The following is a 26285-nucleotide window of genomic DNA, read 5'->3' on the forward strand; positions in this document are numbered from 1 at the left end:
CCTGGGCTTATACAGTTTTATGCTGTAATTAATCACACGACAATAATATGACAGCCCTATTAAAAATGCATTTTATTCCAAGTTTATGACTGTAAAATTAAAGTTGCCAGTGTGGCGTTTAGTCATAAAAGTAAACGCATTAAAAGACACAACAACCACAAAGTCAAAGCCAATGCATTGCTGTCTATTGAAAGTGAATCAAACCTAAATGTGTACGGCAATTGCAACAAATATTTTCCAGTTTAGTTTCAAGATGATTTCATATACAGAGTGTATAAAATCTTTGATAAAAAGAGCCTTCCTGAGCTGAACAGCACCTTAGATTTTTCTAATGTAAATCTGTGGAAGCGAATCTTTACTGCTTGTTTTTACATTACTCAAACTGACATCAGTCAACAACAGCGCCATTTGTTGAATTCCTATTACAGATTATGTTTGAGAGATCGCCAGATAGTGAGAAACTGCCTTTCAAACCCAGCAAGATAACTGTGCAAAGGGTTTACAAAAGAACAACCAAAAAATAATTCTAATCCATAAATAGTTTTGTGTTTCTTTTGTGTTTGTTAACGTAGTATTCGACAGTCCATTGAATGTAATGATAGTAACAGATAGAAGCCATAAAAGACGGATGCAAGTACACGGTTTGATCTCTGTAACCTGCCGCTGTTAAATCACCATCATTTCTCTGTCATTACGGGGCTGCTGTGGCTTCACATTTGGTATGAAAGCAATCCGTCCTCGTGGAAGCGAACTGCAATTGATGACGTGTAATTTGCATCTTTGCACGCTCACGGTCACACATATTATGGTATATTTCTCATCATCTCTCGACAGCCGCTCGCCGTCTTTACAGCTTCTGCAATGCATCCGTAACACACACACGACGTTAGTTTTGGTGGTAAGATCACCCAAAAAATGAATGCGTTTAATAACTTTTACCACATATTAAAACGGATATATTCAACGACAGTGGTTTGACATCTGCTGCTATCACCCACGGTGGTACTCTGGATGACGATGATGCAAGCGTACCGAGGTTTGACCCAAAAGTGAAATGTGAAAAACGACCTGCAGGGAGTAGTTTAAAAAGTTAAAGGGTCAACTGGAAACACACCAAACAAACGTCTCTCTGTCTTTTAAAGAGATCAGTCTTACAACATTTAATCACTCAAGGCTTACAACTACAATAGATGCCGGGGAGAATTTATGTCTGTGATGTTTTATTATTAACATTCTGTTGCTCACAAACCACAGTCTATCACAGCTCAACCAAGACCACATACAGAAACCTTAGTCTCTGTGTTTCTGAAAGCAGCTCTGTTGGGTCAAGAGGAAAGGCAATGGCATGTGTAGGTCATGTGACCTGCGCAAGGGGACAAAACCGGGGCACAGACCCAAACACCTTCCAGATACTGATGTGATTCCCAAACGCCCACTGCAACATTTCGGAATACATCCCAGTAACAACACAGACAGAACTAATGGAACTAAACACATTTTAAGAACAGGGACCCTTTGCTTTAATGTAAAACAAACCGTGCTGTAGCGATGACATCAGACGACCAGCAAAACCAAGGTGATGTCATGCTTTAATAAAAATATGTTGTGTACGTTTCTGTTTTCGGAAAGGATCGTGTCTGTAGTACAAAGGAGAGATGAACTGCGAGTGTCTTTTCACGCTTTTGGGGGTTTCAAGGTCAAAGGTGTTGCAAATGATTTGCTAACTTCAGCAACAACGCCTTCGCAGCAAAACCCTTCAACCCCCAAAAGACACACCAGCACCCTGAAAGTGCAAAACGATTCACGGACAGAGAGCCTTGCAGGTCAGACGTAAAAAAAAAACATGAATGCATTTGGCAGCATTTATATATCCAATCTAAATCCCTGGGATATGAACCCACGACCTCAAAGATACAGAAATCCGAAGCAACATAGAGGAAAAGTTTGAATCAGTAAGATTTCGCATTTCAAACTTGATGCGTTTATGAAACTGCAGCTGTTGACAAAGAGCGAAAGAAATCCAATGTGGCACAAATGGAAGGGCCTGCACGTCGGGTGAGCATAAATGATTTGGTCAGTGCATATCAAATTATCATACGTACGAATCAATTTCCCTTGTGCAGAACTGCTGAATGGTGAGAAACAGACCATAATGAGTTTCAGACGGATTTTCCCCTGAGCAAACATCATCAACAGTGTTGTTGAGTCTGTAGGAGAACAAACTCTCGGGGTGTCTCGCTCGCCCCTCCCACCAACCCAAACACACGCTGACACGCAAATTAAAAAATCCGGCTCCCTCGCACACCGCGTGTCCTTCAGCACATCCACCCTGTTTCATTTGCATTGTTAAAAGAACGCTTTATGCTGTTTCACGTGATGTTCCGATCCCGTGTGACCTTATTTCATCTGTGCCACGGAAAAAGATGTTTGAATTCAGTTTCTCGACAAAATGCTCCTTTTGCATGGAACCGAGAGATGCAATCAGATGCAAACGCCAAAATGTTCATCTCTTGGAATCAAACATTGATCTGTGCGCGTTGTCCTTCGCTAACGAAAATCCATTATGATCATCAAGTGATTTTGAACGGTAAGAGGAGACATTCAGTTAACACGTACACATTAACACGGGAGAAGGTGCTTCACGGATCTGGTGCCATTGTAGAAAAAACAATCCCTGCAGGGTAAGAATGATTAAACTTGTGTTCAGCGCCAAAAAAGTGGAATCAAACATCATTTCAAAGCAACTATTCCTCAATTCACATCACTCTGAAAGCTATTATTTCACCCCTGATGCCCAGCCATTTTCTGACAGATCAATAATACAACAACAGTACTCCAAATCCATACAAATCAGCCGGCGCCGGCTGCCTTTCTTCATGTTTATATCATGAAGGTGAAAAAGTGGAGAAAAAGAATTCCTTTATGAACAGGTAAAACCGCAGCAACAAACCATTTTACGTCTGTGGATTATCATTATAAGTTTCTCATATCAGCACTTTGTTTTAGAAATGTACTCGGGCATCTGTATCATGCTTTTTTTAGATAAATTCTTATGCCCAAAAGTGCCAAGCAGGCCTGATCGCTTTCATTTATTTATTTTTTAACCAATATTTATATTTAATGTTTGCGGGGTCTTGAATATCAGCTCGAACGATCAATGCCATCTGCTGGCTCTCTGTAAAACAACACCCAACAACAGCATTACACCACTGTCGTTCAACAGGACGCACCGTACAGTTTTATACAATGTTATAATTACATTATTTGATTAATAGGCCTATATGCCATTAAAATATAATTCATATTATTGACATGGTAAATATACTAAATGCAATTTAAGGTTTACATTGTTGTAGCCTAGTCATCACGTGGTTGTTTTAATCAAATAAAACAATAAACAAAATTAGTTTTGCATATCGGACACCAAAAAACAAGAATGGTCTGTATCGTAAAAATGGATCAATCTCTAATGTCATGCCTTGACTTGTTACACGCACACACGCACAGAGAGAGCGCGCGCGCGCTCGAGAGAGAGAGAGAGAGAGAGAGAGAGAGAGAGAGGAAAGCCGTCTTGGTCTTTTTTTCTCCCAAGTGTTGATATGCAGAACTCGTATGTTGTGGAGCGCACTTGTCTCTATGATTCGAACACATAACAAAACCCTTGCGTGGACACACGCGCGCGCGCGCTTGATTCATTGGCAGGTAGACCCCCGGAGCCGCATTTGTATTCAGCTCCAGGTCCGAGCAGAAGAATGAAACGAGAACGAGCGCGCATTAAGGAATGCTTTAGGAATTCCAACTTACCTTTCCACAGCAACGCCAGGAGCGCAGCGGCGAGCGCGCGTCGCACCATTGCGCAGCTCATGGTTCGAGTTTCGCCGACTGTTTGTTATTTTTACGTGGCAGTTCTTGCAGCAACAGTCAGCGAGCAGGAAAACGCATAAACCGTTCCTCCTTTTGCGCTATGCACGCGTCCGCAGTCCACAAATCTTCCAAGTGCGTAAAGAGTGCCTCAAAACGGGTCGGTTCTCCAGAGTGACCCTGCGCAAGGAGACCAAACACAATCTGCTGGAGTGCCAAAGGACGCGCAAATAAATGCCTGTGCAAAATAACACACGGAATTTAAGAAGCATCCAAGGAAAATGCGTCGGGATGACGGGAGTGAATATAATGCAGAGGTTTTGTGGGAAGCTGATGGTCTCAGTGGTTCAGCATCACTGTGCATCATTAAAGGCGTTTGAGAGCGTGCGCCAAAGAAACCTTTGATTGACAGCTCAAGGAGAAATCCCCTCCGCCAATCGCGGGCGGGCAAGGAAGGAGGCGGGGCGCGAAGGAGGAGACTTGGCCAATGGTGATCGCGGAGGGGGCGGAGATAACTGGAGCGCTATGATGAATATAAGGTGATTTATAGGGAGCTCAGTGTACTGCGGTACTGGAGAGAAGGTGTTCGGCACGTTAGGGCTTTATAGTTCTCTGTTGGGAGCTGATTTGCGTTGGGGAACTTCCGAAATAATGTACACTTGATTTATTGTATCATTCTTACTATGCACTACATTTTTCCTCCGATTTAACATGTTGGATTACATATTTCCACAAGTAATGTTACATGGAAGTGTGATATCAGTCATTTTGGATTTAGTTGCCATTTTACATCTACATATTTGGCAGACGCTTTTGACCAAAGTGCATTCAAAGTAAACATTTTATCAGTATGTGTGTTGCCTGGGTATCAAACCCGTGACCTTTTGCACTGGTCACGCAATGGTCTACAAGTTGAGCTACAGGAACACTGTAGTACAGAAACATTTTTGTGTCTTGCAACATTTAAGTAACGTATGCTGCCATTCAAGAAATCTATGAACGTGTTCCGTTTAAAGGCCTAAACTTGACCATACGATATTTCTCTGTTATGTGCATTTATGTCCAGCTTTGGATATTGATTTCTTGGCCCTTTAGTCAAATATGTACAAAGGTTTTTGTGTACTTATGTTTGGAGCATAAGCTAAAGCGCTCAGCCTTGAGAAGAATGTAAGAAGGATTCAGTCGACGACTGTCAAACAATGAACAAAATATAAAAACCTTGATACAACTGTACTCAATGTATGCTGCGAGCTGGTTTTTAAAGTTGCACAGTAGTTTTGCCATTTAAATCCTTAGTCAAGTTCACTGTTTTGAACCCAGCTGCTCGCCTGTACAAGGTCTTCATCAGAACATGAGATTCAGGTAGAAAATGTTGAATTTAAGTCTTGGTTGTGGTTTAATGGTGATTTTGTGAGGTTATTCACGCCATACCTCCACAAGGTCAATGACTCTAACGCTCTCCAACCGGGTCTTGGCTGTCATATGTTGATTGACGGCTGTCCAGACTGAAGTGACGGGACGTGACAACAGCGTTTGAATATCAATATGCCAGACTAGAAACGAGGCTTTAAAGGAAATGTTCACACACAAATGAAGATCCTGTCATTATGTGCTCATGACATTATTCAGTCCATAAAATACATTTGCTGTTCTTATTAGCATGTTTTTTACACAGCATGTAAGAAGATCAAAAGATAAATTGACTCTCGCTCCATATTCCACATTTTCTGATGTCATACAAAATCCTTGTGTGCGGAAGAGACTGAAATTTAGGTCATCTTTTCCTCCACAACAACTCCAATTAGACTTTGTGTTTTGATTCCTAAGTAATATTTTAAGAATCTGTCATTTGTCAATGAAATTAATATTTAGAATTAAGTTACCCTCATGTCTTTCTTTCTTCTGCAGAACACAATAGAAGATATTTTATAAAGAATTTTTAAGAACCAAACAACATTGACCCTTGACTTCCATTGTATGAACACTAAAACCATTTCTCAAAATATCTTCTTTTCTGTTCCACAGAAGAAAGAGTCACATACAAGTTTTAAACCACACAGGGATGAATAAATGATGAAATCATTTTGAGTTTTGAGTGAACTGTAAGGCCATGCACATACACATCAGCAGTACGTTTCATTTAAAATGTTTTTTTTTGATTGAGTAAAATTGAATAAGTTCTGACCTTCAGTATAAAAGTCAAATCTGGTTTATGGCTGAGGGGCTCTGAGCTACACCCAAAAACCATGGATTTCACCAATCCGCTCATTTGGCAATCTGACAGAGAAATCAATTGTGAAATGGTGCAGAGATCTCATGTGCTTTCCCCCGGACCTCCAATCATTTTCATCCTATTAAGTTGCATTTATCACACATTAATGGTTCACAGCTTCATTTAATATGTGAGCGAGTGTGTAAAGAGATCAAAACTGTTACCGAGTAACATGAAGCATGCATAGACACATTTCAGACTGGTTTTTATTTATAATTATTGATTGCAATCGTCAGCTTCTGTTTGGTTGAGCGCCGCATGAGTTGTCACCTGCTTGCATTTTCTGTTTGCGTTCTACTCAAACAGAAAACATTTTCGACGGAGGAGACATGCGGCGATTTGCATTTGAAGATTGCTATCTGAAAGCCCGTGTCCTTCAGCCATTCAACGTTCTCAGCATCGACATTTTCAAATGCAATCCAGTTTTTGACATGACTTAAGATTTTTGGTGGCCTTACTCTTAAAGTGTGTGTGATAATTGTCATTTTTCTGTTGAAATATCCTCACTCCCAATTCATGTAAGAGCAGAGCACGTCACAACAACATTTACTGTCTGTCGGCATAGTTGTAACATTGCAAATGTTTCCATGAGTAACTAAATGCTTGAGCAAACCCAGGCTTTCAGAGAGAGGTCAATGTCATCACAACACAGAATGTCCAACCGCATTCAAGAACTCTTTCTTTTCCAACCTAGGAGGTCATATGAGGAGAAATCACTTATCGGATAATACGTCTGAGCAGAGGATATGTGACTGGGATATGAAAGCAAATGTGAACTCTTAAAGACACAGCACCAAAAACTGATCAATTCTAAGGGTGGGAGAGAGAAAAGGGGTTTAAAGCTGTAAAGTTGTACACTATACACTACAGTTTGCATTTAAAGTCGGCATGAAACGGAAGTAGCGATTGTTTTTTCTTCCGTATTGTTACGTATATCCGAGTGAAACAACTTCTGAAATGAGAAAAAATGTTGTTGAGTTCACTTAGGGTGTGTTCACATATGCCATGTTTGGTTCGATTAAAAGAACTCTGGTGCGATTGCTCTGTTAGTGAGGTTTATTTGTGTACGTGTGAACGCTGCCACCCAAACCATGGTGCGCACCAAACAAGCGCACCGAGACTGCTGAAAAGATGGCATTGAGCTATATACGATCCGAAAATCAAGTGATTTGGTAATATAAAAGCAATGTTTATTAGATCTGTACTTGCGCATGTAACGGAGGAATTCCTGGTGCTGTTTTGACTGCTTTAAACACTTCATGAGATATAAATAATCAATAAATAAAAATTAATAATCAATTTGACTTGACTTAAAAGTATATTTTTATAAACTAAAAAGTTGGCCAATTTGGTCTCAAGTAGTATTAAAATAGTATACTACACTGTAAACCCGGATAAGTTGGCAATACTCAAATATTTTGAGTTTTAGAGATTCTTGGTTTAAGTAAGCAGAACCTTCAAATTTTGATTACTGTTAAGTTAAAGTTCTTCACTAATCTTAGTTAGTGAGACTTAAATATTTAATTGATCTTTTTTTTGAAATTAAGTAGACAGAACTTAAAACAAATAAGTACCAAAATTGCATTTTTAAGTTAACTAAACTAAATTCTTTCGGTTTCATTATTTTGCATATTCCTTCTTAATATGCATAAATCAAACACTTTGACTTATGCAATCCAAAATGAGCAAGAAGAGACTGATTTCAGAACTGGCATTAGCACAGTTAATGCTCACTGGTAACATACCACATGTTACAGGTGAAATGTAGCTTCTCAGAGACTAGGCACATGCACCACTCTTCTAAACAACGGTAACCAAAAACTGAAAAATATGTCAAACTCTTCTAAATATCTAAGAGAAGTGAACATTAAACATTAACAAGTCTTTAACTTTACTAAAAACATATAAAATAATTTTTTTTTTTAATTTACTCTCCTAATGCAGTCTGACGCAAAGCATGCTGGGAATTGGAAATCCTTCTTGACCAATTGTTGAATTAACATGTTTAAATTAAGTAAGGAGCAAATAAAATTTTTGAGTTTTAGTCAAGTTAATCAAAAATAATCATTATACTTTACTCAAAAGTAAAAAAGTGTTTCACAAACTTAATTTTATAAAAAAGTTCTACTTACTTAAATATTTTAAGTTTACATTACTTAATCTGTTTGATTATTTTGAACATTTGGGTTTACAGTGTACTAGTACATTAATATTATTGTCAAAATTAATGTAAACATAATTGATCACTAATGAATACTGTAAACATTATTATAGTATTAAAGTAACATTATTAGATTTTAGTATGTACTTTATGTATTTGTATTCTGTTTATTCTTCAAAGGCAAATTGTTTTTATAGCAAATTTAACAAAGTAAATTCTACAGTTAGCATTGCATCAAAGCTGTACAAGAGCACCAAAACCAAAAGACATACAATAATAGACCTAAAGACACTGACCGAAAGTAAGTTCTTTCAAAAGGTGTACATGAACGGGATTTCCTCCTGTCCGCTTGCTGGAATTTAATTACTGAAGCAATTTCCGGATAATTATCATTTGAATTCTTTTTGGCCTACGTGAATGCGATGCGACCATTAAGTCTGACAGCTCTGCAGGATCAGCGGGCAACAAACCGTGACACATCCGTCCACGGGAGACGGTCTCCAGTGCAAGCATGCTCAGGAATGTTCAAAAGGTTGTGCTCCAGGGCCAAGTTTGCTAAGAAGTGTGTGTGTGCGTGTGTGTATGTGTGTGTGTGTGTGTGTGTGTGTGTGCGTGTGTGTGCGTGTGTGTGTGTGTGTGTGTGTGTGTGTGTGTGTGCGCGCCAGTAAGAGTTTTTAATGGTGGCACACTGAGATGGTGAGTCTTTCCAGCCTATTTAACATGGAAATGTATGGAGATGGCACTACTGCTTTTTCCTTCTGTCTGCATTCACACAAGCCTTAAGCTTTTCTCATTAATTGCCATGGCACAAACAGAAATTCACTAGTAATCACTGTCCCTCAGAGGGCCCCAGAGAGAGAGAGAGAGAGAGAGAGTCTGGGAGAGGGCCAAAATTATAGAGATGGAGGCAAAAGAAAGTCAAATCATGGAAATTCAATAAATAAATAATCATTAAATACATTCATAAATCAGCCTCTGTCTGAGTAAAACAAGGCCAAAAACATAATTTTACAGACACTAAAAAGAAAAGTTTATCCAAAAATGATCCTTTTGTTATTATTTAATGAATTATGTTGTTTATAAGCCATATACTGTTGTTATTTTTTTCTTCCAAACCCAATATTGAATTTTTGAAGAATAATATTACCACTCCCTGTTCAGTGAATTCATTTATTGTTTCTTGTTTTATTTTTTATGTTTTGCATTGATACTGTGTGAAGCTGTGTTATTAATAAATGTCTTTATGTAGGTGAAGTTGCATTTCAAAGATGTCTCACAAATGTCTTTGTCATTAGAGTCCGTTTATACGATTACCCCCAAAAAAACATTTTATGCATTTTAGCCGTTCGTTTAGACGGCGTTTTGGGGGACTGAAAACGGAAACTTTTGAAAGGGTGTCTCAAAGTGCCACTTTTTGAAAATGCTGCCATTTTCGTTTCCATGTAAACTGCAAGACGGAACTCTCTGAAAATGATGACGTCACGCGCATGCGTTTACGCGCTCAGTCGCGCGAGTATAGCCTAAACAATATGGCGGCTTCCCGTACTGTGCAGAGCGCTGCTCGACTATGTATTATCGTTTCCCCAGAAAATATATATATATTACAAAAATAATAATTAATGTTTCTCCAGCAAAATGTGGATTTGCTAAACCAATAAGACCAGCGGAGACACACTATTTACATTCGCCAGACTTTAATCACACATATACGTCGACCAACGGTATTAAAAAGCACTTTTGGCTTATAACTGAGCATGTGTATGTGCCAAGGCACGTCCTGTTTCTTTACACAACAACATCGCCGTCCACTGGCCTGGCATGCATACTACAGCGGTTTTATCCGCTGTCATGTTTACGTGAAACTTTTCAAAAACGCAAAGGAAAAACTTCTCCGTTTTTTATCGTGTAAACGTGGCCTAAGAGTTTCAGAAGAGATTTGTCAAGTCTGCGATCAAATGTCAATATTATTGAAGATCTCAATATCAACTCAAGCATTTCTCATCAAATTTACCCAAATCCAGATTATTTTACCTCTACAATCTGCATTCATTTTACACCTCCATACTTAAGTGTTTCAACTACTGTCCCATTTGTTTTAGTTTTCCTAGTTTAGGAGAAACATCTTAGACTAAGCAAGAGAGAGAGAGTCTGGTATTGGCCAGTGAAGGATGGCAGAGACCCCACAAATGAAGGCCGCAGTGGGGTTTCAATGACAGAAGAGACAGAGTATCGCTGTAAAAAATAAAGTTAAAGGAGACCCCCTGGCATCACCCAATAAAACCCCTAATAGTGAGAATATAGTGAAAGAACTGAGCAAGACTTCTGGCCACTTGGTATTATGGACAAATGAAAGAAAGAAAATCCTCACGGCAGAATAAAGAATCCTTTATTTGGTTTGATATGAACTGTGTGACGAAAACAAGCCCCAACCGTTGCGGTGGGTGCGAGAGGGGGGTCTTTATTACAGAGAGGAACAATTTATTCACTGTTAATCTGCTTCATTTTCAAGCTTTGCTCTTGTGCTGTTAGCGCTGCCGCAATTCAACATGTGCTACTTTGTGATGGCAATGGCTTTTGTTGTATTTTATGACTGTAAGTCACCTTGAAATTGAAACACTGAAAGGAAATTAACGAAAGAACAGTCCGTAAAACGCCACTGTTTTAAGTCAACATGAAATTAAAATGTACGCTATATTTCATTTATTATTTATAAAATGCTGGTGCTATCCCATGAGGCCACGCAGAAGAGCTGACAGACTCATCTGGGATGCACACAGATCAATATGTACTGCAACGATCAATAAATATGTATTACTGGCATTACGGCATGCATTTCTTTCAGTTCATAACACTATTTATCATTAACTTCACTACAAGTTATTAATATGAATGGGGGGACTGGAACGTTCAAGGCTATTAAAACCAAAAAAGTATCATACTTTTTTCATTTATTCTCTCTCGTGTGGTTGTAAATCTTTATGCGAGTCTTTCTTTGGTGGAACACATAAGAAGATATTTTCTGAGAAATGTCCCTGTGGTTTTGTGTCCATACAATGGGGTTTAGTGTTGTTTGGTTATCAATGTCTTCTTTTGTGTTCCGCAGAAGAAAGAAACTCATACAGGTTTGGAATGACATGAGAGTGAATACATTGAGAAAGAATTACAATTTTTAGGTGAAGTGTCCCTTTAAGCCATGCCAACTAAGAATTGATTTGAGCACATCATTATATATGTTGTATTCTTTTCCTGTTGATATTACAAACTTTTTATTTATTTTGAGAAATAAATGGTTGAAATAACACAGCGAGTGTGTTGACTCTGGGGGTGTTGGCAAAGGGCTTTTAGGCTTCAGATAGCAAAAACAAATGGAATTAATTTCTTTCTTGTCCCGCTTCTGTTAATCAATGCTTTCTTTTCCTTCCTTAACCCACAAAAGAGAGAACTCTTAATTTTGTTCTCCCCAAGGGCAGTGTAAATTATTGATATTACATATGTGATGAAACAGCCCTGGGAGATTCACCTTTTTAGACGGAAAGTTCAAAACGTACAGCCCAAAGTAAGAAGCATTGAAGACGGATCAAAGCCGAGCCTAGATGTTGGAATTTAATCATGTCTCTCTCTCTCTCTCTCTCACACACACAGCATGTTTCTCTTGTTTATTTTTGTAATACCAGCGCTTTATCAAACACTAGACTGGACACCAGAGGCAGTATTTTTCTTTCTGCTTCTATGTGCATCATCAGGTCTGTCGCTGCGGATGTTCTGTTTCAACACATGTCACGTGCGCTTGCTGGAAACCATTAAAAACTGAATGATGAAATGTGCTGACATGCTTCCCTGTTATTTACTACAGTACAACATAATGCCCCTCCCAGCACCGCACTTTAATCTGAGCACAATAATCAATGAAGCCACGTCGATTCTGACTCGCAGAAAACGGCGTGACAGACATTCAAATGAGTCTGGACACGTGTGTGTGACCGTCAGCAAAGTCGTTTTTAAAGAAACAGTTTAGATAAAGAAATGAAGAAAAATACATTATTCTTTACTCACCCTTCAGTAAAGAATTTTTTTTTTTTAGTGGAATACAAAAAGAGAAATTCATGTCAAAGAACAACCGTTCACATGAACCATGTCTGTCAAAAAGTAAAAAAACAGGTTTACCGTAGACGTCGTCCATTCAACTCAATACGTTATATGAAGTACATTTGTTGACTGACCTCGACAAAAGATGTTACTATGAAGTTCCTTCAGATTTAGAAATGTTTTTGCAATTCACTTCTGTTTCCTGAAGAATATCTCAAAATTCATAAGGAGAAAAAAAATGCATAAATGAGACAAATATTGACATACCGTACGAGTGTAGGTCAATAAATTATACAGCTTTCCTGTAGCTCAGTGGTTAGAGCACGGCGCTAGCAATGCCACGGTCATGGGTTCGATCCCTGGAATTACACGTACTTAGAAACAAATGTATAGTATAATACAATGTAAGTTGCTTTGGATAAAAGCGTCTGCTTAATGCGTAAATGTAAATGCATAAAGGCCGCAAGCTTACAAAATTTGGTCTTAAAACAAATGATCAAAAATGTAAATCATAGTTTGAGACAATGTTGAGATCTCATCTGCAGCTCGAGAGGAGACACATGTGAGATTACTCATGCCTTGTCGTAGTTTGCTGTCTAGACGAAACAATTCAGATGAAGGACAAATTATTTCAGATTCTTCTTCAATCTCACCTCGCTGCACGTTTGCTTGATTTTATTTGTCGAGTCTCTTTTGGCGGTGTCCTCTCCCGTCTTCTCGGATGTCAGTCTTCTATATATATCAATGCAGTGGGCTGCTCAGTCTGCTGTGAGTGATTTTGAAACTGAGGGTGGCCGGGGGTGAACCAGACTCAGGCAGGAAGTTAATGAATCGAGCGACCTTCATTTGGGAAGAAACCTAGAGAAAGTTCCCCTGCTGAAATCCAATATACCTCCTACACCATCAGTCATTCCATACTAATTAGTGCTGTTTTTTAAGGCAAGAATCACTATTACTGTGGCTCAGAGTTAATGATTTGAACACACCCCAGCAACCACATGGCAACAAGCTGAAATCCATTCAGAGCATCTTAAAAATTGAATACCAAAGCACTAACATCATCCAAAATACCCTAGCAACCACCTAGAAACACACTTACATTACTCAGAACACCTTATTAACCACTGATCATCACTCAGAACACCTTAGCAACCACCTAACATCACTCAAAACACCTTAGCAACCACCTAACATCACTCAAAACACCTTAGCAACCACCAAGAAACACACAAACATCACTCAGAACACCAGAGCAACCACCTATCATTACACAGAACAGCTTGGCAACCCCTTAGAAACACACTAACATCACTCGAAACACCATAGCAACCACCTAACATCACTCAGAACACCTAAGCAACCACCTACCATCACTCAAAACACCTTATAGCAACCACCAAGAAGCATACAAACATCACTCAGAACACCTCGGCAACCATATCGTCACACAGAACAGCTTGGCAACCACTTAGAAACTCACTAACATCACTCAGAACACCAGAGCAGCCACCTGAGATCACCCAGAACACATTAGCAATCACCTAGAAACACAATAACAACACTCAAAACACTCCAGTAACCACCTAACACTGCTCACAACACCTTAGCAACCACCTATTGTCACACAGAACAGCTTGGTAAATACTTTAGAGAAACACTTTAAAGAAACAAACTGTCATCACTCAAAACACCTTAGCAACTGCACAGCAATGCCTGAACAACACCCACAACACATTGGTGACTTTTATGTAAGCAAACATCACGTTTTTTGTGAGTTTAAAAACTGAATGTAAAAATCCACTTTGATTCATTTGTCCATTTGTAAATGTCATGCAGTCTTTCGAAAGGTGAAAAACAGCTTTTGTGCAGGAAAAGATTTTAGGAAATTGTTGCTCGGAGTTTAACAGTAAATTGTTTGACGGCTTTGCATGTGCTTTTGTATTTCTCTTTTTTTCTCCTTCTAACTCTTACGCACAGCACACTATTGATTTCGTCCATCGTTCTTTGTCCACCTCGAGTCTTCACGATCCTACACAACACATGCATTTGCATCCTTGTTCTCTCGGCCGTGCGACCCTCTCTATATTTCTCTCCTTTGTTACGGTCCTGAATCAATCATGCTTATTTTGGCCGGAATCGATCGTGCCGTTTCACATTGTAAATGCTGCCTACTTCACCACGCCTATGTGTCTCAATCCCTTTCATCTGTCACTTTCTGTTCTCTGTTCTAACTCAGGCAGGCGCTCTTATCTGTACTCACTCGCTCCGCTTCTGATGCACGAGTGTGAGGGTGACGAAACACGTCAAGAAAATGTCCTGCTCATTTTTCACTCCCGAATCAAAAGAAAGATTTAAGGCATCCTGAAGAAAATGAAGGCTATTTTTAGGAGAGTTAAACGTTTTGCATTGTGACTTTTTTCATGATAATTAAGCACACTTTGCCCGCAGATCTCATTACCATAATCCAAACGAAAACAAATCTCTTACACATGTGCTCATCATGAGTAATGTGATATGTTATTTATCAAAAGACAAAGTATGTATATCTTCATGTAGTTTATCTTTTATATCCAAAACAACTTTAAAAAATTGTCATCTTGTACTTGTATATATTATACTTAAAAATAAAAATATAATGAAAAAATACTGTTTTTACAACTGTTACACTTAAGGTATACTTACTTAAATACTAATTCGTAAGTATTTTACTATTTGGCTAATTCGTATGAATTCATACGTTGTGAATTGTACAAAAACGTACGATTACTAGAAAAAAAAAGAATGGTGAAGCCCCACCCCTAACCCCGCCCCTAAACCTAATGTCACTGGCATGAAAGCAAATCGTACTTAAATGTACGAATGAGATTGTACGAATTCTTATGAATTTGCCAAAATTCGTAAAATAGTTACGTTTTTGCCGCGAGATTGTGTTGAATATAAACTAAACATATACTTAAATAATACACTTTATACTAAAAAGTGAGCCAATTTAGTCCCAAGTTGTATTGAAATACTACACTTACGTGATAGTACTAGTACATTGATATTAGTATACTTACTACATAAAGTATACTTAACAATATACTTGAAGTGTACTTAGGTATACTTTAGGTTATTGTAAATTTGAATGATGTGGACATTGTATTCAGAATACACTTAATCATTGAAAGTTTGGAAAGTTTCTAATAATATGTAGATGAAAGCGAACAGCTCGCTGTGAAACACACATATCGGCTGTTCTTCTGAATAATAAAAGCGGCCCTGGAAGGCCAAACAAGCCCCAGAAAAAGACAAATTCTTTCACTGAATCTCCACTGAATGCATTCCTCCATCACATTGGCTGTATGCAGTATATGTTTTTTTTTCCAGAGATGCAGTGTGCTGTTTGGGCGGCCTTGATGGAGATAAAATATCCCAGAGAAAAATATATTCTTGGTTTGTTTGAAGGCAGCGTCGGCAATGGAGGAAAGAAAAATCTTGTCAATGAATGACACGGCACCGTATATTACTCTGACAGACATTTCATTACTGCATGTTTACTTAACCATTCCACTATTGATTATCATCCAATTTCACATGATTAAGTGTTTGATTTTGAGCTATTTCCTACGTTTATTTTTGCACTGTCATTGCGGTTATTGTTTTGTCATTTATTTAGATGAAAAAGTAAAAAGCAGATTTTACAAACTACAGTGGAAATTCAATAACCTCATATCCAAAGTTCAAATCAAACATGTGCCAAGCCAAACTGATCTCATTTGTATTCATCCTGTATTTGTATAGTGTGCACATATATTTGTTTAGTCAGACACTGGAAATTGTTATCTGAACCTTTATAAGACTCCTGTCACAGGCGGCCGAGTTCAATATTCACATTCAATCCCATTAAACATTTGTTCATCTCTACGGCTGTTCTTATAGAGAGACTTTATATTTAACATGCTCTTAAAATTGATGTTGTAATAGTAAATAGAACGTAATGTAGCAAATGTTTCATGTACTGTGGTAAATATTAAAAATTGTTTTCAACTACACTCTTCAAAAAAGGTGCTAAATGATGCAATGGAAGAACCACTTTTGACCGAAGCGCCTTTCTGTTTCGCCAAAAGTTCTTTTCGTAGTGGAAAAAAGGTTCTTTAGATCATAATAAGACAACTTTACAAATAGTCACCTAGAAATAGTGCAGAGAAAGTTGACCTAAAAATTCTTTCAATCTCCATTTTTAAATAAAATACTGAATCCTGATTTTCAATGTACAATGTTCTTACAATTAAAAGACGTGGATTACAGCCACTAAACTCAATTCTGATTCTGGACGTGTTGTAGTTATGGAATGGGTGTAATCGCTGCTGTCGTCAGGTTCAGTTTATCCATTGATCAGTCTTTCCTTTCGCCCCCCCGTCCATGTTAATCTCCTAACAGACATGTTCTGCTGGCCATTAATTAAACACGTCCCGCCGCTCCATCAGGGGCTTCTGGTCAATTCTCTTCCAATCGAATCCTTTAGTGCTGATGCAGGTCTGGCCCACAGCATCCACAGCACCAATCGATGGCCTCTCTCACACTCTCTCTCTCTCTCTCTCTCTCTCTCTCTCGGCTAAGATCTCTGTCTCTCGCCCTTAGCCTCTCTGTCCTCTCAATAATAGTTCATTTGTTAATCTGCAGTCGACCACAGAGACCACGTAGCGAGTTTAAGTTACTTTTTAACAGTCTTTTGCTACATTTGGCAACGCAGTAATTTATAGTCTAAAAGTCACAAAGTTTCACAGCATGACACTCATTATCGCACATTTGTAAACACATATATCCCAAGAGATTTGGACCCTACTTATTATCTCCTAATACTCACAGCTGTTTTTGGGAGGAATCCAATGAATTTTTTGAAAGGTTAGATGCAACCAGGCACCAAAATTAACTGTTAATGGTTCAGCTTTTTTAAATACTCAAATCCAAATTTCGCAGATACAACAAAAGTTATTCATAAACTGGGACGTCTTCAAAACATTACCGTCACAAAAAATACATTTATTTAAGTGTGCGACAGTATTCACGTTTAAAGTGCTTACTTCATGTACTTCTCAGAAATACTTTATGTACATCAGATTTGAGGAGAAATAGCTTACAGTAAATAAAACATATTTGAACACAGTGTTTATAAGAATGTCCTTAAAGTAAAAATAGGAACATAGTAGTACAAACTGCGAAAATAATATATAAATAGTAAACTATAAGTGTGAAGTTCACTAGCAAGTATACTTAAAGTGTACTTTCACAGACTAAAGCAGTTCAACTGGAAAATTTAGGTCTGTACTCAGTACACATTTTACAACCTTAAAAGTATTTAAAAACTATAAAGTAGGCCAAATTAGTCACAAGTATTACTGAAATAGTACAAAAAGAATACATTGAAATTGGTATAGGCCTACTTTTACTGTGTCTGCCCAGCCCTAGAGAAAAATATACATTTCATTGAATTTTATATAAATTTAAATGAATATTGTTTTAAATGATGGTGTGAGTTAACTGTCAATATGAAAGAAAACATCTTTTTTCATTGCAACAACGTTCATCAGTTTTAGCCTCAGAAGGTATTATACAAAAAATACCATTTAGTTTGTAAAACCAGAAATCAATCTGGCACAACAACCTGCGCTGTTCTTCATAAATATACACAGAAAATAAGGTAAACAATTCAATTGTCATAAGGACAAAAATATATTTTCTTCAGTTTCATAGTCAATAAAAACCATTACTCACCTGCTGAGTCTTCATTTTTGGACCCTGGACTGAGCGAATGCCGACTTAACTCTCACACAAAAACCTAAAATATAAACCCGCTGATGACTTCAGCAAACAAACATGTTCACACGGCAGGTGTTGCTGTTCAGCCGAGCGTGTCATCTACACGTGAAGGTGAAACCTCATTTGTTTGATCATTATCCAGATTTCCAGCATAGCAAAAACAAACAGCTTGGCAGCAGAAAAACATTAAAACATGTCCAACTGTTATATTTATCTATCGTGATTTAGTAAATAGTGTGAAATAAAACAATGTCTAAACTGAGATTTCTGGGTGAGCTTATCCTTTAAAATGAGTTTACCATTATTCAACAAGCTTCTTTTTCTCCCTCCTATGTTCCCAGGAGAGCACGATTATTTTATTTTTATTTTTCCCGCATCTAGATTGAATCTTGAGGTGATTTACAGTGGCTTTGCAGTGTTAAAACTGCAGATAAACTCAACACTGGGAGAGACTGATCAATGTAAATTGGAGTGTGAATGGTCCCGCTGACCTCTGCGTGTCCTTGAAGAGCGAGGAGGGCTCAGGCCTGCTGTTATTGGCTTTTTCACACAAATCCCCTCTATTGCAGAACTTGGCCTGTTTCTCTGCTCTGAGAGCAGTGTCAGTGATGTCATCGAGCCTGGGGCCTCTCATTGGCTGTAAACGCACTCAGAATCTGTTTTCATGAACAGTCGCAGTGCAGTTTCTCAGGCCAGCGTCGAGACTCATACTGGAAAAATAAAGTGACATTAAAACAACAGTTCAGCCATAAAATGAAAATTCTGTCATTGCTTGTTGCTCATGTCATTTCAAACATGTTTCTTTTTCCGTCGAACACAAATAACACAATTTTCACTTTTAATAATGTAGATACACAGCAAAATCACCCGTGTTAAAAATGTCAAATCAACACTCAAAGTGTATATACAATCCACACTCTCAAAGTGTGGATTATATATACACTGTGAGAGTTAATTTTTTTAACACGGGTGATTTTGCTGTGTACAACACATGCACTATATCTTATGTCTTTTAAATCATACAATAGCTTTGTGAGAAACAGAGATGTATTATTAGGTAGAAATACATATATTTTTCATTTACCCTTGAAGAATGAAGGCCACAAATAGTAAATGAGACTGAATGCTCATTATTTCTATACTAAACTGACAATTCAAAATGAAATCATAGTTTAAATAAACATTGATTTTATTTGTAGTAACCACAAATTTACCATGGTCTGAATAAAGTAACCATCGTTAAACCATAATATTTGAAGTAAAAGCATGGTTTATATATTTTTACTGTAATAAAACCACGGTTACTTTACTCCAGGATATTCTCTCTCTCTCGCTCTCATTTTCTATTTTCAGAAAGGGAGAGCTATGACAACATCCCTCCGGGCGAAAGTACTTGAAAACCCGTATCGCCAAATCCTGACATGCAGGAAAGGACCCGAGCATCTAAGCAGCGGCCTACAGGCAGTCGTGTACACCTGTAGCTGTCGTATACCTGGCTGCACGCGCTGGACAAACCTCAATGTATGCCCGGGCTGTCCTGTTACACCCAATTAAAGGCCGGATTGTGTACAGCACATTGTAAGCCTCTTCTGAGGAATAAACCCCGCCAGCTGGAGGCAGAGAAAGCCAACGTGCCAACCGGAATGTAGCTTTGCCTCAAACCTGTTCTTGCCCAAAGATTTCTTCTGCTCTTTCCTTCAGGGGATTCGATCATGGGCTGTTTCTGCTCATGGTACAGACTGATCTCAGTAACCGTGTGTTAATCTGTGTCTGTCGCTTAAGAACCATCGGTGAGAAATGTGGAGGGGTGCACAAGACACAGGCTGCTCAGGATTTAAAAATGTTAAAATGGAGTCAAGCTCCTTTTTCTGAAACTAACAGACACTGAATTATGGGCGTGGGATCTATTTAACCATGTAAGTAATGAAATCCATGCTAAATGAAAAAAGATCAAATCAGTAGAAGATTATTCTTCTTATTCAGTGTTGTGTACTTTAACTGTAATTGAAAGAAATTCTGTTGGGATTAAAATAGATCATTTGCAGTTCATTTATATAAGACCGTGTATGTCAAAACCGGATGGAATTGCCACAAAATAACAAAATATATTAAAAACATAAAAAAGAAATTTTCACAAAATAAAACACTTAAAATATTTGCATTGCCACAAAACAACAATTATAAAACACAATACAATTCACCAAATTTCCTGATAATGCTTCATGATGTTACAAACTGGAAAAATTTAGCTGACACTTTAATCTAAGGCAATTTAGAAATGCGGAAATAATCTAAATTTGTCAACAATAAGCATCATTGCAACAATTGATTCAATCGCGCCACTTACTTGTCCAATAGTTGTTTAGTCAACTCAACCATGTCTATTTTGAAAATATGTTAATCTGCACATCCCACTCGTAACTATTTTATTTTTATGAGGTGGCTAATGTAAATGAATGTGTGCATTTTAAATTGTACTAAAACGTACGATTACGAGAAACAAAGCAATACTGAAGCTCCTCCCCTAACGCCACAGGTACGAATGCAAATCGTACTAAAATGTACGAATGAGATCGTACGAATTCACGAATTAGCCAAAATAGTCACATCGTAAAATAGTTACGTTTTTGCCGTGCGATATTGTGTTGGCAAATCTCTTAAAATCATCATCACATTCAGAAATTGTACAAATGGAAATCATACGAGTTCTTTTTTTCATAATTGAGTCAACATAATTTGTCAGCATAAACTAAACCTAAAATAGATGTGGTTGAGTTGACTGAACAACCTTTGGACAGGTAATTCTTACAGAAAACCTTGATAATGATGCACCATGTCCACAATGTTCAGATAAGATGTGTTATAATTACAGGAACATTGCTGAATCAGCTGAAGATGTCTTGAACTGGTTATAGAAGCGCTGGTTTCATGCATGTGGTGCTGTTGGTTTAAAGAAGATAAATTTAGAGATGCGACGTCTTAGTCGATTTCAGCACGCCGGAGCAGAAAACACTGTCAACGTGCTAGAACTAAAGATAAACAACCAAAAAAGAAGAAAATGTAGAAAAACTTGTCAACAGTACAGACAAATTGCAGGAATGACCCAATTCTGTAAAAATCTATGTTTACTATGTGGCACATACCATATACCTTCTTCTTCAGCAGGGGTAAATAAACGCAATACACACATCACCGAGGTGTGTTCATCTCATTGCAGAACGAAGCCAGGTAAATGTGAAAGAGAGCTAAAAATCCACGTGTCCTGCTCTGAATGGCCTATTTTCTGTCCTGAATGAGTTTTCTCTCTGCACACAGAGTAAGTGACACACACCTTGACACACATCTATTCATGATCTGTGCTCAGTAATGAAGGCCCGCGTGCACTCAATATTCCCCCGCAGCTCAGCGACACGTTCTGCCCTCTGGCAAAGGAAAGAAAGGAGAGAAAATGAAGCAGATGAGTGCAAAGAGGCTCTTGGGGGTGAAGGAAATGCATCGGGCACGCTAAACGGGGTGAGACGGGGTCGAGAGAAGTGCCGCGGTCGACCGGGAACATCCCTCAATCTCAGAAGGTCAAAAAAACGCTCTCGTGATGCGTTGTGTGTTTGTTTTCAATCTGGGTCTTAAAATCTGAGCATGAAAGAGGATTTTTTATCTTCTATTTGAAGGATTTCACCCTGCTAGAAAAACAACAGAAATGTCTGGTCAAAAACACGAAGCGTGTGCCATGTTTGTTAGAAAATAAAAGTTCACACATCTTTAAAATTACTTTTAAAGCTTTTGTTTCGCGCATTTTTCAGAAAATAAGACCCCATGATGGCATCACATCATGTGTAAAAGACTTTAAAAATGGCTCACATTGGGCTCAGATGTTTCAAGGCATGAAATCTCCAGACCAAAATGGTTTTTCCCTGAAAAAAAAAAACTTTTAGAAAAACATGAAGAAATACACAACGAAAAAAACCTTTCTCAAATTCTTACTGTCCAAATTCATTTTACATTGTTTAACTCTTAATTTGCGTCGACGATTATCTTTACATGTTTTCTTTATATAAGGAACAAAGTGGATACTTGATCATATAGACTTAAAAAAAGAGAAAACATTAAAATTATCACCAAATGTACATTATTAAGCAAATATGTAGATGAAATCCATTATTTCTGCTCTCATATACAAATGGAAACGCATCCCAGTATAACAGACCTGGTAAAATCTAAATAACTAGAAAAATAATGATAACATATTGGTCAAAAGATGTGGGAATCATGATAACGTTGTGAGAGCCGTCCATCCAATCTGAGGTTTTGCCGGCAGCTCTCACGACCGTCTCTACGCCCGTTGATATAATTATTGTAAATGTACACAATCGTACACAATGTTACAGCCAGTGTTGGGTGTAACTATTTACTAAATAATTAGTTACTGTAATTAAATTACTTTTCCCTTGAAAAAGTACTTTTTTCTGTACTTTAATTACAGTTACTTCTGATATAATTAAAATAAATACTTTGTGTAATATGTGGGTGCAATAGTGGAATTGACATCAAAATTCATCAAAATTCAAAGTCTAACTTTAAAATCCGTGCTTTAATGTATAATTCTCACATTTGTAATACTTTGGTCAGTTAATAACACTACTTTATGTAGTTTTATATTATTTATTTGAATGATTTAAAAGAGCCGTTTCATGTCTATCCTTGAATCAATAGGATTTAGAAAGTAATTGGTAATAAGTAATTAAATACTTTTTGGAGAAAGTAATGTGTACAGTAATCTAATTACATTATTGAATATGTAATTAGTAACTAGTAATTAAGTACATTATTTTAGAGTAACTTGCCCAACACTGATTACAGCAGACAGCATTTTTACATGTATGTTATTTTTATTATGAAAAAATAGGTTTTCTCTCATAATCTATAATAATTTAATTATTCAAACTAATTGAATTTATTGTTACAAATGGCATTTCAGGTTGACTTAGACTGTTCCTTTAAGACGCCTGTTTTCTCCTCACCGGTCCGTTCTGGCGGTTAGATGGACAAAAATGAAATCATACATCAGATATTCTGCCGTTCACATTTGGAGCTTGTCAACAGCGCTGACGGTGCTGTCTGATCCATCAAACCAAGTTACCGGCCGGCAGTTGATCTGATGTTTGTTCCGCGTTTGACATTGATCTTGTCCTGGTGAATTTTAATACACTTGTGTTTCTTGCACCTCTTCAATCTCCTCTACCTCTGCAACCTCCTTCAGTCTCTGCCCATCATCTGACTGCTGACAGATGACACTTAAAGCAGGGGGTCCTTCATCTCAGCCTCGCCCCCCTTCAGCTTTGCATATGTCCGTTTCCACACCTCTACTTTACTTGCTTAATAAATCCACCAAACACACAGAATAAAACCCCATTGCACTCTTAGGCTCTGTTCCAAAACCTAGCGGGCTGCCCCGGTGTCTAGTTACACTTAAAAAATTGATTTGTTGAATTTACTTTAAAAAGCTGCGCCAAGTGGTTCCACGCAACAGTATTAAGTAATTTGAACAAATAACACTTAAGTTGTATGAACAAAATAAATGTAAGTAATGTTGACAAACCTTTTTTTTGAGTAAATCCAAACCATTCTGATACCAGGAATTTTAAGTTAATTGAACTCAATTTTTATCCTTCTCAATGGTACTTTTTGTTGTCATACATAAATTATACACAGACCTACTGCATGTACTGTAAGTCAAAACACATATATTTCTTGAGAAGACGCCGTGAAAAGGAAACAAAGATCGGATAGGGAAAGCTCTGGCTTCATGTCGATGTGGCCTTGATTTAGATGCATGTATGTATCTTGATTTAAGAATGTGTCAATATTTGTACAGGGAAATGAGACAAAAATACAAAGTAAGAAATTAATTTTTCGCCGTGTTGATATCCTCAAGATGGTACTTACAGTATGTTGTCTGGCTTTTTACAAGTTTGATTGGAATATACATTGGGAGTGTATCTGTAGTGTCTTAAAATGCAGTCTGCAACCTCGGCTCTCTGGGTTTTGGAACAGAACCTTAATCTCGGCCTCGCTCTACACGTCCCCCTTCATTTAGGAGACGTGGGCCAGTGGCTTATAGAGATTCCAGAGCGGCTAACCACAAGGACAGACACTCACGGTTCACTGAACGCCCCTATAGCATCAAAGAGCTGCAGGCCATAACGGACGTATAGCTCAGTCCACAGCATCACTCTAAATGTGAAATGACCGCTGAGGCTCACAAATCACGCCACATGCTTATTCTATATGGACATAAAAAAATCTCATTTACTTACCATCATGTTGTTTCAACCCCAAAACTTTATTCTTTTTTTCTGTGAAAAAGTTAGAATTTCTAAATGTCTCTAACTAGAAAAGAAAAGAAATACAAGAAGTAGATATGTATAAAGAAGAAAGAAGAAATAAAACTTATCAATGTGTATGATAAAACTAAAAACATTTATATAAATGTATTAAACAATTATATAAAGTTGTATAAATGTAGACATTTTAATATTTACATTTACATTTATGCATTTGGCAGACGCTTTTATCCAAAGCAACTTACATTGCATTATCCTATACATTTGTTGTATGTAGTTTAAAGGCTAAACGACTATAAAATGTATATACAAACTTCATTCTTTTCTGTACAAAATACAAATGATGTTAACATTTTATAAAAGAAACAAAAAAGGTAAATATCAGTGTTGGGTGTAACTTACAAAGTAATTAGTTACTGTAATTTAATTATTTTTCCCTTGAAAAAGTAAAGTAAGGGATTACTGTTATTTTTTCTGTAATTTAATTACAGTTACTTCTGATGTATTTAAACTTAATACTGTGTGTAATATGTGTGTGCAATAGTGGAATTGACATCAAAAGTCTAACTTTAAAATCTGTGCTTTAATGTATAATTCTCACATTTTTAATACTTTGGTCAGTTAATAATACTACTGTATGTAGTTTTATAATATTTGAATGAATTAAAAGAGCCGTTTCATGTCTTTCCTTGAATCACTTAACTAATCAAGGTTGATATAGAATATAGAAAGTAATAAGTAATGCGTAATTAAATACTTTTTGGAGAGAGTAATTTGTACAGTAAGCTAATTACACTTTTTAATATGTAATTAGTAACTAGTAATTAATTACTTTTTAAGAGTAACTTGCCCAACACTGGTGAATATATACATTAAACATTTTATGTATTATAACAAATATTTTTATATAAATATTTTTACATAATTATATAAATATAAAAGTTATATAAATATATAGCTTTTAATATAAAGGCTATTTAAAAATAAAAGTTACATACAAAAGACAAAATAATATAATCGTAATTATTAGTAGTAAAAGCACTCAACAAAAGCCCATAATAAATCATACAGCTTCTGATATTCATTATATGACACACATGTGCATATCTTTATAAATGATTATTTTCCTATAAATATATTACATGTAGATCTTCCTCTGGGACTGGTTAACAAAGCATAAAGACACTAACCAGTAACCAGTATAACTAACCAGTAAAACCAGTCTAGGTCAGCAAGAAAATAACACTGTGAGTTTGATTTGTCAGCAGGAAGAAATAATCCTTTGGTCTTTGCGGCAGATGTGTTTTAAATGCACTGCGCTGCAGAATTATCAATATGTGCAGTCTCTCTCTCTCTCTCTGTCTCTCTCTCTCTCTCTCTCTGCTCTTCAGTACAGACACGCTGCTCATACAGTTGAGATGTTGACGTCATGCTCTGAAGGTCCAGCGGTCAGGTACGCTCTCAGGGTTAATGGTGCCTGTCTCTCTCTCCCGTCTCACAGTATTCCACCCTCATGCGGTACGGCTTCAGTCACATGACCCCTGACATACAGGCCGACTCCTGTCCCTCACAAACACACTCATTCAGCTGGACGGATCTCTCTCTTTCTCTCTCTCTCTCTCTCTTTCAGATTGTTATTGAAGAAGCGATTTGGCATGGTCAAGGGTTTACATTGCAAAGCATCGCTCTCTCTGGCTTTCTTCCAAAACCGGCTGAGTGGTCCTGCTGTCCATTAGTGTTGAGGAAGCGACTGTGAATGTGA

The 26285-nt window shown here is 37.4% G+C and overlaps 1 protein-coding gene and 1 long non-coding RNA gene across 3 annotated transcripts in view; one reads left to right on the forward strand and one right to left on the reverse strand.

Moving 5' to 3' along the window:
- The window catches only part of iglon5 (IgLON family member 5), a 145005-nt gene extending 140720 nt beyond the window's left edge, over positions 1 to 4285 (reverse strand). The window contains exon 1 of the mRNA XM_057339263.1: positions 3805 to 4285. Coding sequence (XP_057195246.1) covers positions 3805 to 3865 — 61 coding nt within the window. The 5' untranslated portion in view covers positions 3866 to 4285. The remainder of the gene's footprint in view (positions 1 to 3804) is intronic.
- A 20-nt stretch (positions 4286 to 4305) lies between these two features.
- On the forward strand, positions 4306 to 26075 carry LOC130557481 (uncharacterized). 2 transcript variants are annotated; one of them, XR_008963313.1, is made up of 4 exons: positions 4306 to 4400; positions 19536 to 20098; positions 21345 to 21754; positions 25915 to 26075. It is a non-coding gene; the product is annotated as an uncharacterized LOC130557481 (long non-coding RNA). The 2 variants fall into 2 exon arrangements; XR_008963314.1 differs by having other exon boundaries at positions 25920 to 26075.
- The last annotated feature ends 210 nt before the right edge of the window (positions 26076 to 26285 follow it).

This window comes from Triplophysa rosa, linkage group LG8, assembly GCF_024868665.1.
Source record: "Triplophysa rosa linkage group LG8, Trosa_1v2, whole genome shotgun sequence".
In the NCBI taxonomy this organism is placed as follows: Eukaryota; Metazoa; Chordata; class Actinopteri; order Cypriniformes; family Nemacheilidae; genus Triplophysa; species Triplophysa rosa.